We start from the raw sequence: 14,735 nt of genomic DNA on the forward strand, positions 1-14,735 counted from the left end.
ACATGAGGTACAGCATATCAAGATTGAGCACTGAAGAACACATTGCATACTTTTGGGTTACATTTTAAAAAGGAACAGTACCATATCATTCTGAACAGTAGAACTTTTATGATTTTCATATATTATTGTGAGGTGATGACACTAATGCAAGTTTTTCACTAAAGGGATTATTTGTTTATTGATTTATTGAGTATATATTACGTTTTCAACACTAGTAAGTGCTGCATATAATTATTGTTTGTTTAGTTGATTTACTGTATTTGTGTTAGAATAGCAAATATAGTGTTGGCCCGACTCACACTTACTGAGTTCGTATACTTTGTCTTTTTAGTGCAGGAGGATTTTTGTATATAAATTTTATAATTGTATTAAGGCAACAATCTGAAAATTGAAAAGAAAATGTGACACAGATGCAGAGAATTCTGCTTTAGTCGAATAGGCCACTTGTTGCATGCCTGAAATAGAGCTACAATTGGATGCCGGTGCTAGATTCAGCTATTGCTTCAGTGCAATAGATGCATTGTCATTCTAAGGTTTACTGTTGTGTAGACCTTTAGCAGAGCGAATGTTTCCTTGTGATTTTGCACTGACTCTCTTTTGCCTGGTCTCCCCCATATCTACAAGTCAGGGTATTCCCCTGTGGGGTATTCACTGAACAGGGTGCGGCGTATAGGGTAAGCAAGTCCATGTGGAGTGCCCGGTTTCCCAGGTGTAGGCCGTCCAGTAACAAGTTCTCATTCCGAAAGGGCTGGAGGAAGCACCTTAGTACCTTATAAGGGCTCTAGGCGGAAGTAACGGTAAAGTGTAAAATTAAGCTCCCAATTTATCTTAAGCACCAAGTTTGGAAAGTTTACACTGCATGGTAAATACATTCCAAACATTTTTTCAGTTTTTTCAGTAATGGTCAGAGATACAGGGTAACCCTGTCTTACCTATCCATGATGCTGGTTTTTATTTAAAGCTTAGGCTGCACCCATCTCAGTGGGAATACACCCAAAGGAGTCTTCGAGAACTGTGTTTCATATTGAAGGACCTTGGTGCTGGCCCTTTATACCACTCTTTGGCTGAAGGTGATGGACCTTTTCTCCTTCATGGAGAAAATCACCCTTAGAGGATTCATGGAGTGGGGTAGGGTTAAAGGTGAGGTGCTTAGAGGGTGTGTCCTATAAAGATTTCCAAGTGTCCAATTATCTGAAGGTACACTCCTATAATCCATGGTGTATGAATACTCTGTCTGTGTCCTGTGTGGAGAACTGGATAGCAGTAAAAATCTGACAGGGGCTGAACATACACCTTAATTAAAGTGGAAATATGTGAATTGAGGGTAACAAGGAGCTGATTCCATTAGTAAATTGAATTTACCAGTCCTGAGTGGCTGTAGATTGTATAGATCATTTGGGGGGCATTTTAGATACAGTGCATCTGGGAAGTATTCACAGCGCTTCACTTTTTCCACATTTTGTTATGTTACAGCCTTACTCCAAAATGGGTTTAATTCAATATTTTCCTCAAAATTCTACAAACAATACCCCATAATGACAACATGAAAAAAGTTTGTTTGAAATCTTTGCAAATTCGTTAAAAATAAAAAAATGAAAAAAATCACGTGTACATAAGTATTCACAGCCTTTGCCATGACATCAAAATTGACCTCAGGTTCATCCTGTTTCCACGGAGCATCCTTGAGATGTTTCTACAGCTTGATTGTGGTAAATTCAGTTGGTTGGACATAATTTGGAAAGGCACAAACCTGTCTTTACAAGGTCCCACAGTTAACAGTGCATGTCAGAGCACAAACCAAGCCATGGAATCCGAGACAAGATTTTATCGAGGCACAGATCTGGGGAACAGTACAGAAAAATGTCTTTAGCATTGAAGGTCCCAATGAGCACAGTGGCCTCCATCACAAGTAAATGGAAGAAGTTTGGAACCACCATGACTCTTCAACCTGGCCAAACTGAGTGATCTGGAAAGAAGGGCTTTTGTCAAGGAGTTGACCAAGAACCCGATGGTCATTCTGACAGAGCTCCAGAGTTTCTCTGTGGAGAGAAGAGAACCTTCCAGAAGAACAACACTCTCTGCAGCACTTTACCAATCAGGCCTGTATGGTAGAGTGGTCAGACGGAATCCCCTCCTCAGTAAAAGGCACATGACAGCCAGTCTGGAGTTTGCCAAAAGGCACCTGGTAGACTGTTAGACGATGAAAAAAAAAATTCTCTGGTCTGATGAAACAATGATTGAACTCTTTGGCCTGAATGGCAAGCATCATGTCTGGAGGAAACCAGGCACTGCTTATCACCTGGCCAATAACATCCCTACAGTGAAGCATGGTAGTAGCAGCATCATGCTGTGGAGATGTTTTTCAGTGGCAGGAACTGGGAGACTAGCCAGGATTGAGGGAAAGCAAAACACAGCAATTTACAGAGACATCCTTGATGAAAACCTGCTCCATAGTGCTCTGGACCTTGGAGACTTGGGGCGAAGGTTCATCTTCCAATAGGACAACGACCCTAAGCACACAGCCAAGATAACAAAGGAGTGGCTATAGGACAATCTATGAATGTTCTTAAGTGGCCTAGCTGGAGCCCAGATTTAAACCCGAATAAACATCTCTGGAGAGATCTGAAAATGGCTGTGCACCGATGCTCCACATCCAACCTGATGAAGCTAAAGAGATCCTGCAAAGATGAATGGGAGAAACTGCCCAAAAATACGTGTTATGCTTGTAGCATCATACTCAAAAAGACTTTAGGCTGTAATTGGTGCCAAAGGTGCTTCAACAAACTATTGAGCAAAGGCTGTGAATACTTATGTACATGTGATTTTGTTTATTATTTTTAATTTGCAATAATTTTTATTAAATTTTTTTTCAATAACAGGGTAACAATCATAAACAAATAAAGCATGTCAAAGTCAAACAAACATAAAACGTGTCATAAAGAACACAGGCAACAATAAACAGTGGAACAGCATAGGTACATGAGGCAAGCATGGCAAAAAAAGGGAAATGTAGCACGTGTGTCAAGTGATTTACTCAAAAGGCAATATCTGTCCCCAACACTGATAGCAACCAGAGAATCCAGGGCACCCAGCATCCCCATTGAGGACGCCGCCCGGGTGCACCGGAAAGGTGGACGTCACCCACCCCCCACCTGGCCTCAAACATTTCAGGGCCATGAGGCAAGAGGGCTAACAACGCCATAAAGGCCGCTAGGAACTATAGCCTCATCATAGCGGAGTCACGTAAAGTGACCAAAAAGACCAGGAGAGATAAAGAGAAAATAAGGGGGAACGACAAAAGAAAGAAGCAGGAGAAGGAAGAACAGTCCAAGAGTGGACAACAATAGGACAAGTTGACTAAGCCACATAGGCTGGAGGGCCCATTCGTCAATGATTACAAAGAGGCCGATACGTAGTGGATCCAGTGTTCCCAAACTTTATCAAATTGGCGGCGCCTACCCAGAAGAGTGGCCGAGAAGCGTTCGTTTAGTATGATCCAGGTCAATTTATGCTTGACAAGGTCAAACGGGACAGTAGGGAACTGCCAAGAGCGCGCAATTGCCAGCCTGGCTGCCGTAAAGATAAACGCCACCGATTTCCTAGCCCTGTGGGGCCCTGGAGAATGTCCAAGCAAACCTGTTCAGGTGATTGGTCAGGTTAACCTGAGTTAGAGAATTTATAAAGTTATACACCTGACTCAAAACCTCTTCACCTTGGGGCAGGTCCACCAAATATGTAGAACCCTGCCCCGCTGGCCACAGCCATGAAAACAAGTTGCCAGGGCCCCCGGAGCATAGGCAGCTATAAGTTTCAGCACCATATACCATCTCATTATGACCTTAAAATTAGCCTGGATTAAAGAGGTATTTACATATGACCTAGAGGCGCTCCGTTCCATCTGGAACCAATCCTCCAATTCATACGCAGAATTAAGGTCCTGTTCCCATTTTTGCATGTATGTTAGTTTGACAGAGGAGGAGACAAGAATACCATATATTTTTGAGATGTGTCCAGTGTGCTTATCAAATGACCTGCACAAATATTCCATCGGGGGTGGAGGTCGTGAGATCAGAGGTAGACTGTAATGAACGGAGGTAGTGCGTGAGCTGAACATATCTGTAATATTTCATGTTGGGGAGCCGGTATTTCTACTGCAAAAAAGCTCTCAACAGGACACCTCTATGATTACAACAATCAGCAATGTGGATAAGACCTTTATTGGTCCACCAGGCAAAGGCTTGGGGTTGGAGACCAGGGGTGAAATCAGGATTGACCACTGTCAGTGCCAGAGTGGTGTGGGGGGGGGGGGGGGATTTATTATTTTTAATAATATGCAAAGATTTCAAACAAACTTCCTTCATGTTGTCAATATGGGGTATTTTTTGTAGAATTTTGAGGAAAATAATGAATTTAATCAAATTTGGAATAAGGCTGTAACATAACAAAATGAGGAAAAAGTGAAGCGCTGGGAATACTTTCCGGTTGCACTACAATTCATGTTATTTATCAATTTAAAACACTTGATTCTCTCATCTTTACGTGATGCTTCCATAGTTTGTTGAACTTTACTCTTATATTTATTTGTATCATTTAGTAGTTCCTGTTCTATTTCCCCTGTCAACTTTATTTTATTTTGTTTCATGAGTAGAAGAATATAATCATTCATATGACACAAAACAGTGAATCATGTAGGCTTCTTTTCACTTTTCCTTTATGTTACATCGTTTTAATCACATTGCTTATATTGCCCTATCATCAAACACATACCATAGCTGTTTAACCACTTGAATCCCCAGGCCTTATTTCTCTATAACACCCTTAAAGTCACCGTAAACTCTTACATATACCCAGTGAAATGATTAGCATCAGGTAATACACAGAGATGCGACTAATCCTCCTACATAATTTGTACCTGTTTATCTGCAGCAAGCTCTTCTCTACAGCTGTTCAAGGTGCAGAGTTTCTACAGCTTGTCTGAGCTTTCAGAAAGCAGGGGGTGGGAGCTGAAGTTACCACTACAGATCTCAGTGAGGAGAGCTCTGAGTACTGACTTGAGGAAAACAGACACACTCCCCTTCACACAGCACCTAGGGACAGAGCTGAGGCTGTCAATCTCAGAGTGTGTGCTTGAGCTCCCTCTCCTGTTACCTTTTTTATCACTTGGTGTCAGGAAAACCTGTTCACATTTAATGTCAGGGTTTTACGACCACTTTAAGTCCCAGAGTGTGTTGATGGGGTTTTGTTCTGTACCATATATCTTTTAGGTTTGTAGTCTTCCCTAACATATCGTATATAATTTTTCTTAGGACCAATAGGGCTTTAATTTTATGGCAGAATTGAATAAATATACTTTTATTTTCTAGATTTTAATTAGGAAGAAATTGTGAACAATTAGGAAAAAAAAATCCTGTAATTTTAACCAATGTAACTGACTGGGATGTAGATTTGTCTTCCAACAAGACAATGATCCAAAACATAAAGCAAAATCTACAATGGAATGGTTCACAAATAAACATATCCAGGTGTTAGAATGGCCAAGTCAAAGTCCAGACCTGAATCCAATCGAGAATCTGTGGAAAGAAATGAAAACTGCTGTTCACAAACGCTCTCCATCCAACCTCACTGAGCTCTAGCTGTTTTGCAAGGAGGATGTGCAAAACTGATAGAGACATACCCCAAGCGACTTACAGCTGTAATCGCAGCAAAAGGAGGCGCTACAAAGTATTAACTGAATAATTTTGCACGCCCAATTTTTCAGTTTTTTTTTTGTTAACAAAGTTTGAAATATCCAATAAATGTCGTTCCACTTCATGATTGTGTCCCACTTGTTGTTGATTCTTCACAAAAAATTACAGTTTTATATCTTTATGTTTGAAGCCTGAAATGTGGCAAAAGGTCGCAAAGTTCAAGGAGGCCGAATACTTACGCAAGGCACTGTATGCTGGCCAAGACCCAACAGAACCATTGAGTTCCAATGCTGTTTTAAAATGGCACTGGGTCAAATAGCCATTGCCCCTGTGCCTATTTGGAATAATGCTTGGGACTCAGGTGGTTAATGCATGCCTGAGCCAAAGAAAAGGAAAGTTGTTTCTTGTTATATACAACTGTGCTCTTCCTCCTTTGCTATACTTTTCTTTATGAATCTATTCAAAAATATTTAAAGCAATGCAGCTTCCAAGGTGGGTGCCTCTTTGGCCTTGTCCTGGCTCTGCATGTCACATAAGGGGGAGAAGGAGTGACTTCATCCATATACTGTATGTAAGCACTGACACATCCAAAACCAGTGTTTACTTAGGTTGCTTTCCTGCAGTGGGGAGACAGTCAGAAAGTGTGTATGGGTGAGCAAGGCTTTTCTTCTCAGAGAATAGGTGCAGGTACTCCCCTTTTCCGAGCCACCCTTTGTCTCTGCCCCTACCCACCTTTAAGCACCCTCCCTTAATACCACCCCTTCTAGAGAACCAAGTAAATTTTTGTGAAGTTAAAGTGGAGCTCCAGCCAAAAGGAGAGGCTTCGCTTGTTTGCACCCTCCTCCCCTCAATTGCCACATTTGTCACTTTTTGGGGGAGAGGGGGGAACCATGTACCTGATTTTGACAGGTAACACTCTCACTTTAGGCTCAGATTGCGACGTGATCTACGAACATGTTTGAACCCTCCTTCTCCCCCCCCCAGCTGCCTTCTGGGACACACACAGGTCTCAGAAGACCGCGGGACCATTCACAAAGAGCAGCATAAAAAGCGCATGCGCAGTAGGAAACCAATCTTGAAGCCTGAAGGCTCACTCCCGGTTTCCCTTACTTACAATGCTGGCGCCTGCACCCAAAGATTTAAGAATTGGCTCAGGTGCTCACATTGCTGGACCCCTGGACAAGCAAGTGTCCTTATAGTAAAAGCCAGCATCCCCATCCCTCCCAGCAACAATTGAAACCCCAGCAACATTAAGCCCCCCAGCAACAATAGACCCCCGCCCAACAACAATAGCCCCCCTGCAACATTAGATACCCCTAGGGACAATAGATTCCCCAGCAGCCAGCAATGATAGACCCTCCAGCACACCCCACCTCCCCTTGCCATTACATACATTCAGTTCTAGAGGTGCCGCGCTCCTGCTGAAAAAAAAAGCCCTGTGGGTAAGTATAACTTGTTCGGGATGGGGAGATGACAATGTCTGTTTATCTTTCTCAATGAACTTAAGCAAATTTGACTTACCAAAATTGTTGTAACTACAATCGTCTTATTTTCCACAGAAGAAGAGTCATTTGCGGGCTGCTGGTCAGGAGCAGGAACAAAACGTTCATATTCATTCCAATGTCCAACCTACAAAACATTTCATTAACATAATTGAAATGTCATAAGTAAGCATTCTGGAATATTTAGACCTAGTAAAAATAAACATAAAAAATACTCTGTATTGTAAGGTAGATATGAAGTTCAATTAAGCATCATTCTGATATTTTTACAGAAGCATGGTGAACAGTAATCAGAACTGAAAGCAGAGTTAAAATGCATCCCTGGCCAAAACTTTTTTTTAGTTTTCCATAGAGTAGGGAATGCCCAGAGCATTCAAAAAAAATATCAAAAATAAAAAAATAAAAACATCAAGTCGTTTTTATATTGTATTTTGGTATAGATACAGATAGGTATACTTTAAAGCATACAGTATTTTGTTTAGTGTGCACATTTAAACCATTAAAAAGAACAAAGAACAGTACAAAATTGTGACCAAAAAGAAAATCTATTTCACATTGGGCAGAATAATGATCGCAAATATCTGCTTACTATGGGCCACTTCATACCATTTCTGTCTACACTAATTTGTAAAGAAAGGAAAACCAACATAGGTACTGGAATAGCTTAAAGAGGAACTCCAGGCAAACCAGCTAAATTTAAAAAAATACACCTTTAGGCTTTTAAATGAGCATTTATGCAATTTAGCAAGTTTATTGTTATTAATCTTGATTATTTCAAGTCGGGCTGTTTTCTTATTTACTCTTGTCCTGTATGTGGCCATCCTAACTGTGGGCAAGTGAAGCCATAGCCGCTCAAATTCGCCCTGCATTCAATGTAAAATAGTGTGCAGGTGCAATAAAACCACATCTCAGCCGTGCCTGAGCACTAAGCACAATGCTTCCAGCCCTTGGTGTGTATGTTCCTATAGCGGTGGCAGTGAACTGCCACTGTTATAGCAACATGTAAACAAAGGGCTGTGCTTAGTACGGCCGAGATGTGGATCTAGTGTGCATGCCCAATATTTTACATTAAATACAGGGTGGATTCAAGTGGTCATGGTTTCACTTGTCCACAGTAAAGCTGGCCACATGCAGGAAAAGTAAGGGCACAGTGTGTCTCTGCCCGTCCCCACCCATCTTCGCCCTCATCCTGCCCTCTTCCACTCTCCTCTGCCCTCCTCCCCTTGCTGCAACTCTCACAAAGAAAAACCCCTTGACCCTTGGGATCAATGATGATAATATCCCAGGAGACAAGGGGCCTCAGCGAATGACATAGATGAAGATGAAGATAGATGAAGACATGAACTACTACGAAAAAAGCTATTTAGAGGTAGCACATCACACTTTTTTCATCCAATGATATTAAAGGAGGAGGAGACAGGTCCTATAAAAAAAAATAATTTTATAAACTTACTGAAGGTCCACTTTACCTTTGTACTTTGGTGCAAAGAACAATGGTGATGTGTAAAATGCAGAAACCAATCAGATTTCAACATCCCCAAAGTCAATAAATGGAATGTGAATTTTGTCAGATGCTTGTACTTTAATACTTAAACTCTTTTTATGGTTCTTTCAATTACAGTGTGAGCCCACTTGAATTCAGGTTAGTGGGTATTATTGCTCAACAGCCAGATCAGCTAGCAATTTTGCCGCTACTAACGTCTTACTCTTAAAGACTATGTAAACCCCAAATTTTATATTCCTGATATGTGCCTGCTGTACCATGTACTTGTATGAAAAACTGTCCTGTTCTCTTCTGTATTGCTTCCTTTGGGTGAAATCCCTGGTGTTTCTGCCAGTCCCTCTGCTTGTGTGCTGCTATTTCTCCTCCCATAGCTCTTATGCAGCTGGAAATAGAGGTCACCCTTCCCCGACACCCCCTCCCTGCAGCCCTGCCAGCTTCCCCTCCTCCACTTTTTGCTGTCTCCAGCTGCTGCTGGGGATGGAGGTTGGTTGGTAGGATGGAAAGCGGGGGGGGGGGAGGGGGGGAGAGTTAAATATATTTACCAGTCATTTCCTTAATGAACACAGGGAGCGATCAGGGGCAATTATATTGGGGAATAGACTGCCCTAGGGGGGAAATATGCTGTAGGACAGACTGACCTGGGGGGCATTATACTGGGGGACAGATTAACCTAGGTATGAAGTACTATACTGGGGGACAGACTGACCTGGGGCAGATTATACTGTGCAACAGACTGACCTGGGGGAAAGGATTATACTTGGGGAAGACTGACCTGGGGGGGGGGGGGGATTTCACTGGGGGACAGATTGACCTGGGGGGGTAGGATTATTCTTTGGACAGACTGACCTGGGGGGGGTGTACTTGGGTTAAATTGCCTTATTTAACCATGCCCTATTAGGCCCGTTCCACCATTAACACAACTTCATGTCATGCTAAGCACTCTACATTACTCTTCTCCTTGGTTTGCCCAAAGCTGCCCCAGGTGTTTTACAATCCTAACAACACACTTGGCATAATGAAAGCCATGCTCACTCTTTACGAAGGCATACTAACCACTTCAGAATTTTTTTATGAAACAATGGGGCCCAACATATGATCTTGCACACAGGCCCATGAGAATAGTTAACAAGCTGTATGGGTATGGGCATGTTTCTATTCTGATGGAAATGCTGAAGAAGACAGCATTAAGAGAAGTGACAGATGTAATCATTTTTATTGGTACAGGTGGCACTTATACACTGCAGAGCTTATGTTATTAGTACAAATAAGTGTTTAGCTTCCTTTAACTATGCAAAAACTAGGATTTGCAAAACTAGGATTTAATTTTGAATGACAAATTGGGGTTTATTTACTAAAGGCAAATCCACTGTGCACTACAAGTGTACTGCAAGTGCACTTGGGAGTGCAGTTGCTTTAGATCTCAGTAAGACATGCAAGGAAAAAAATAAAACGCATTTTTGATTGCACATGATTGGATGATAGATATCAGTAGTGCTTCCCCTCATGTCAGATCTTCAACTCAGATCTACAAGACTGCACTTCCAAATACACTTGCAGTGCACTTGGAAGTTCACAGTGGATTTGCCTTTAGTAAATCAACCCCAATGGCAATGATAGGGTCACATTTTTCATAGATGGTAATTTTACTTTTGAACGTTTTAAATAAATCAGACAGATCAGTTTTGGGGGGACTAGACCTAATGTAACTATATTTGCATATAAATACTTTCATCTGCTGCACTGTACCGTTTGTATGCTGACATAACAAAACACAGCAGAACTGCATGCTCTTGTTTTGTAATTTCATAGCTACAATTTATTCATATATTTGCAGCTCTTAAAAAAAAATCATATTGTCTTTGAAAAAGAAATGATAATCACCTAAGTAGACAAGTTAATTTAAATCAGTCCATTTTTAAATGACTACGTCTGAAATTCACTTATCACTATAGCTTTAATGATAGATACTGAACTACAAAGATAACTATCTCTTAAAGAAAGATGTATTTGGTAAAAAAAACATGTTACAGTTAACATTTATGAAGAAAATATGACGTTTGCCATTATTGACTTCTCATTTTGAAAATGCAAGCTACCTGACTGTTTTACTGACTTAGTCATTTTGGGTATGTCTGGGGCAAAGACCTGTAACAAATATTGAGTTCAACATTTTTGATTTTCCAAGCTGCATGCTTGTCCTAGGTCAGTGGCTTAAAATAGTTAGACCAGGCAAAGACAGGCATATTTTATGAGGACAACTATGGTAGCCCTAATATTCTTCCACTATTTTCTTTAAACCTTAAAATGCATTGAGATTCTACTGAAGGAGTGGACAATGTCCAATTAGCAAAGTGAATGTTGTACTTGCTCACTGGATATAGTAAAGCTGAATGTCCAATCATATGCAGTAGAACTTAAAAAAGACATAGCACATGATTAGAAAAATGAGGTGAGCATGGCTTTACTTCATTTACTGAGCACATAAACACAAGATGCCCAGGCTTGGAAGGAAGTCTCTCTCTGACCGTGTCCCAGACAGAACTATAGGGAGATCACATTCTATACGGCCCCTCTTTTAATATTGTGAAATTTTGTTTCTGTTAAGTTGTTCTTAAACACAAAAAAACATACCATTACTTGTTTTTAAAAATATGTTAAACATACTTTTCGAGGTTTAGTAGCTGTCATCTCATATACATCAATGGTGTAGTTGGTTCTTCTTCCATATGTATCAAATTGGACATTTCCAGTCATTCCTTGAACTTGAACCTAGAAAATGAACAAGTCCATATTGAGATGTAGTAGCAATAATTATAAAGGTTGAATAAAGGACCACCATGAAACATGAACCTTGACCATGAAATAGTATGAGTTACTTTCTGTAAAAGGTAAAACTATTCTGCTCAACTGCTGATGTAGGAGGTAGTTGATATTATTTAACTAGTGTACTAGTTTATACTAGAGAACAGTGTCGGGTCTGAAAGAGCTGTAATTGATGTCTACAGCTCCAAGCTTTGTCTCAGCAGCAGGAGAGTCCTCAGGGAATGCAAAAGCTACACTGCCAACGCTGACAGATGTTTCACCCCCTGTTCATTATAGTGCAACTCATCGGACAATTTATTTTGATGCATATGTGTTCATGGCCTAAAGCTCACTTTTTTTTTCCATATTTATGTGAAATGTATTAATATAAAAAGTTATTTGATTTATTGTAAACTTGCCACAAGATGGCCGCACTAAAGCTGAGGATATGTTGGAAAAAAAAAAACAGTTAGGTGGACGTTACCTTTATGGAAATCATGTAAAAATATTTTCATGAGATCTAGTGATACTGGAAAATTAAAGTATATGCCTGGGAAAAAAAAGCACATCCAGTACTTCTCAGCAACAAATGTACATTTCTCCGTAGTTTGTTGCTTTAAAAAAGTACAGAAGAATACCTGATGATCCTGTCAGAAATCCTATGAGCTCCTAAACTACTGAAATTGGCAGACAATCTGTCTCTGCTGCACTAAAAAAAAACAAGCAGTGTTGCCCACCCTGCCTGAATTATCCCCTACTGGACTACAGAATATCTCACCTTTATGGTAAAAACATGAGGGGAGGTGGTTGTGTCTGTAGTCCAGTAAAAGAAAGCTTGGTATATCTGACATCACTGTTTGGGATTTCAGGACAGCATAAGCAGTGTTGTCAGATCAATGGGTATTTTTCTGAGATTATATCACTTTTACAGAGATGAACCAAGGGGTAATGTGCATGTATTGCAGTGATGTGCTTATATTTTTATTTATTTTGCTCAGACATACTGTAGTTAGTGCTATGCAAATTTGAGCTTTTCCAGAAAAAAGTCTACTGGTCAGCCATTACCTGCCACCTGAGTGTTTCTATAAAATAATATAAAGGGTGCACTGCCTGACCAATAGAGACTGGAAAGATATGGAGCTAAAGTTAAATAATATAAGGAGTGCCCTCCCTGACCAATAGAGACTGGAAAGATATGGAGCTAAAGTTAAATAATATAAGGAGTGCCCTCCCTGACCAATAGAGACTGGAAAGATATGGAGCTAAAGTTTGAGTTTCAGGAGGAAAAAAATTGATTTTGTTTTAAAGAGAAACAAAGGGTACTAAGAGAAAAGGGTACTCTCCCTACAGTATAGCATTGAAAAAAGACAAATATTCTCGATTTAACTACTGTATCTCTGCATTTTATTAAAAACAAACAATTTCTCTTGTGTATGCAACATAGTAATGTCTCAAGAAAGTCATGTTACCACACTTAAAGACCAAGACTTTCTGGCACTTTTTGTTTACAAGCCTAAATCAGTATTTTTTTTATAGAAAATTACTTATAACCCCAAACATTATATATATTTTATTCTACAGAGACCCTAGGGAGTAAAATTGTGGTATTCACGTAGCGGTTTTTCAAACGCAATTTAATGCATTAAAAAAATATATACTACACCTTTTTTGTAAAATGTGATGTTGTGACAAGTAAATAGATACCTAACATGTCACGCTTTAAAATTGTGCATGCTTGTGGATTGGTGACAAACTACGGTACTTAAAAATTTCCATAGACCACGCTTTAAAACTTTTTACAGGTTACCTGTCTAGAGTCACAGGGAAGGTTCAGCACTAGAATCTCGCTCTAACATTCGTGGCGATACCTCACATGTGAGGTGCAATTTATATATGCGTGCTTGACTTACGTATGCGTCTGCTTCTGCGCGTGAGCACGGGGAACTGGGGGCACTTTCAATTTTTTTTTTCTTATTTATTTAATTTTTTTTACACTGTCTCTTTCATTTTTTTCGATCACTTTTAATCCTATTACAAGGAATCTAAACATCCCTTGTGATAGAAATAAGTATGATAGGTTCTCTTTATGGAGAGATATGGGGTAAAAAAGACCCCAAATCTCTCCTTTACCTTTAAAAGTAAAGGATAAAAAAACATTTTTTATCTTTTGCTCAAAAAAAAAATTGTTTACTTCCGTCTTGGACCGGGAGTGGTGTCATGACCTCACTCCGGTCCTCCAAGGCCATAGAGGTGATCAGAGATGATCTAGTCTTGGTTTGCCTCTCTGACCAGCTGGTTGCAAGCAGGGGGATGCCGTTCTGCGTCCACCTGCTTTCTAAATAGCGGAAGTGGCGTGTCACGTCCTTGTCCCACCCTACGTGTTACGTCAGCAATGCGTCTGATGTCATCAGGGGTCACATGATTGTGCACGTCACTTTACTCTATTCATATACACAATGGCTTTATGATGATCCAATCCAATTCAATCCTCCTGGACGGATGGGCATAATCACATATAAGCTAGCTACATAAACTTACCACATATGGTACACATTTTTGCCTTATATTAATTAAAATCATTAAATAAAAATTATAATATTATTGCTATGGAATGGGTCAGAAGTGAGTCTGATCAAGTTCATAGAGAGGATCAATAATAACATTTATGGTCCTAAGTTTACAGCCGATTGGGATAAACACAGAATTAACAAATTTACTATAAACCTAACATTAACACTTTCAATTTTTTAAGTATTTGCATTCATCTTTTTTATCCTTTGCTGCATCTCAGTGCAGCCTCTTTGCAGCCATATCCTGTCTACATGCATGCACTTCAGCAATGGCCACATAGGGAGAGTTGCCTGATGATGACAACAGTGGAACCTGCCTGTGTAGTGTGCGCTGAAACGGCCAACTGACGTCCTCAGTGGAAACATGTTAGATGAAGTGAAAAGGCAGGATCACAATTTGGAGACAAGATAGCCGAGTTGTCACCCTAAAACAGACCGTGTCTGAACCAGGACCTTCATGGCAGGGTCACCAGAACACCAAAATTGCAGACTTGGTTTCCTTGTTTCTACATATATTTTGAACACATCAGTGCATGCTTTTTTGTTTAAAAAAAAAAATTAAATGGTAATGGTTTTAAAATAGTTGATTGACTAAGTCTTGTATTCTTCAATGTGGGATGATGCCTGCATTCTTTTTTTCAAGGTCTATTAGGCATTATCTGCTTCATAA

General features: G+C 40.1%; 1 protein-coding gene across 5 annotated transcripts in view; it reads right to left on the bottom strand.

Annotated features, from left to right (window-relative positions):
- Nucleotides 1-14,735, bottom strand: part of GRIA3 (glutamate ionotropic receptor AMPA type subunit 3) — a 427,883-nt gene that overhangs the window by 53,809 nt on the left and 359,339 nt on the right. For all 5 annotated transcript variants that reach the window (XR_014225478.1, XM_082263155.1, XM_082263154.1 and 2 more), the window contains exons 8-9: nucleotides 11,358-11,462; nucleotides 7,209-7,316 (exon numbers count right to left, since the gene is read on the bottom strand). Coding sequence is in view for 4 of the 5 variants with exons in the window: in XM_082263155.1 (XP_082119281.1) it covers nucleotides 7,209-7,316; nucleotides 11,358-11,462 (213 nt within the window). In the remaining variant the exon portion in view is untranslated. The remainder of the gene's footprint in view (nucleotides 1-7,208; nucleotides 7,317-11,357; nucleotides 11,463-14,735) is intronic.

This window comes from Pelophylax lessonae (assembly GCF_965119305.1).
Source record: "Pelophylax lessonae genome assembly, chromosome: 7".
Lineage (NCBI taxonomy): Eukaryota > Metazoa > Chordata > Amphibia > Anura > Ranidae > Pelophylax > Pelophylax lessonae.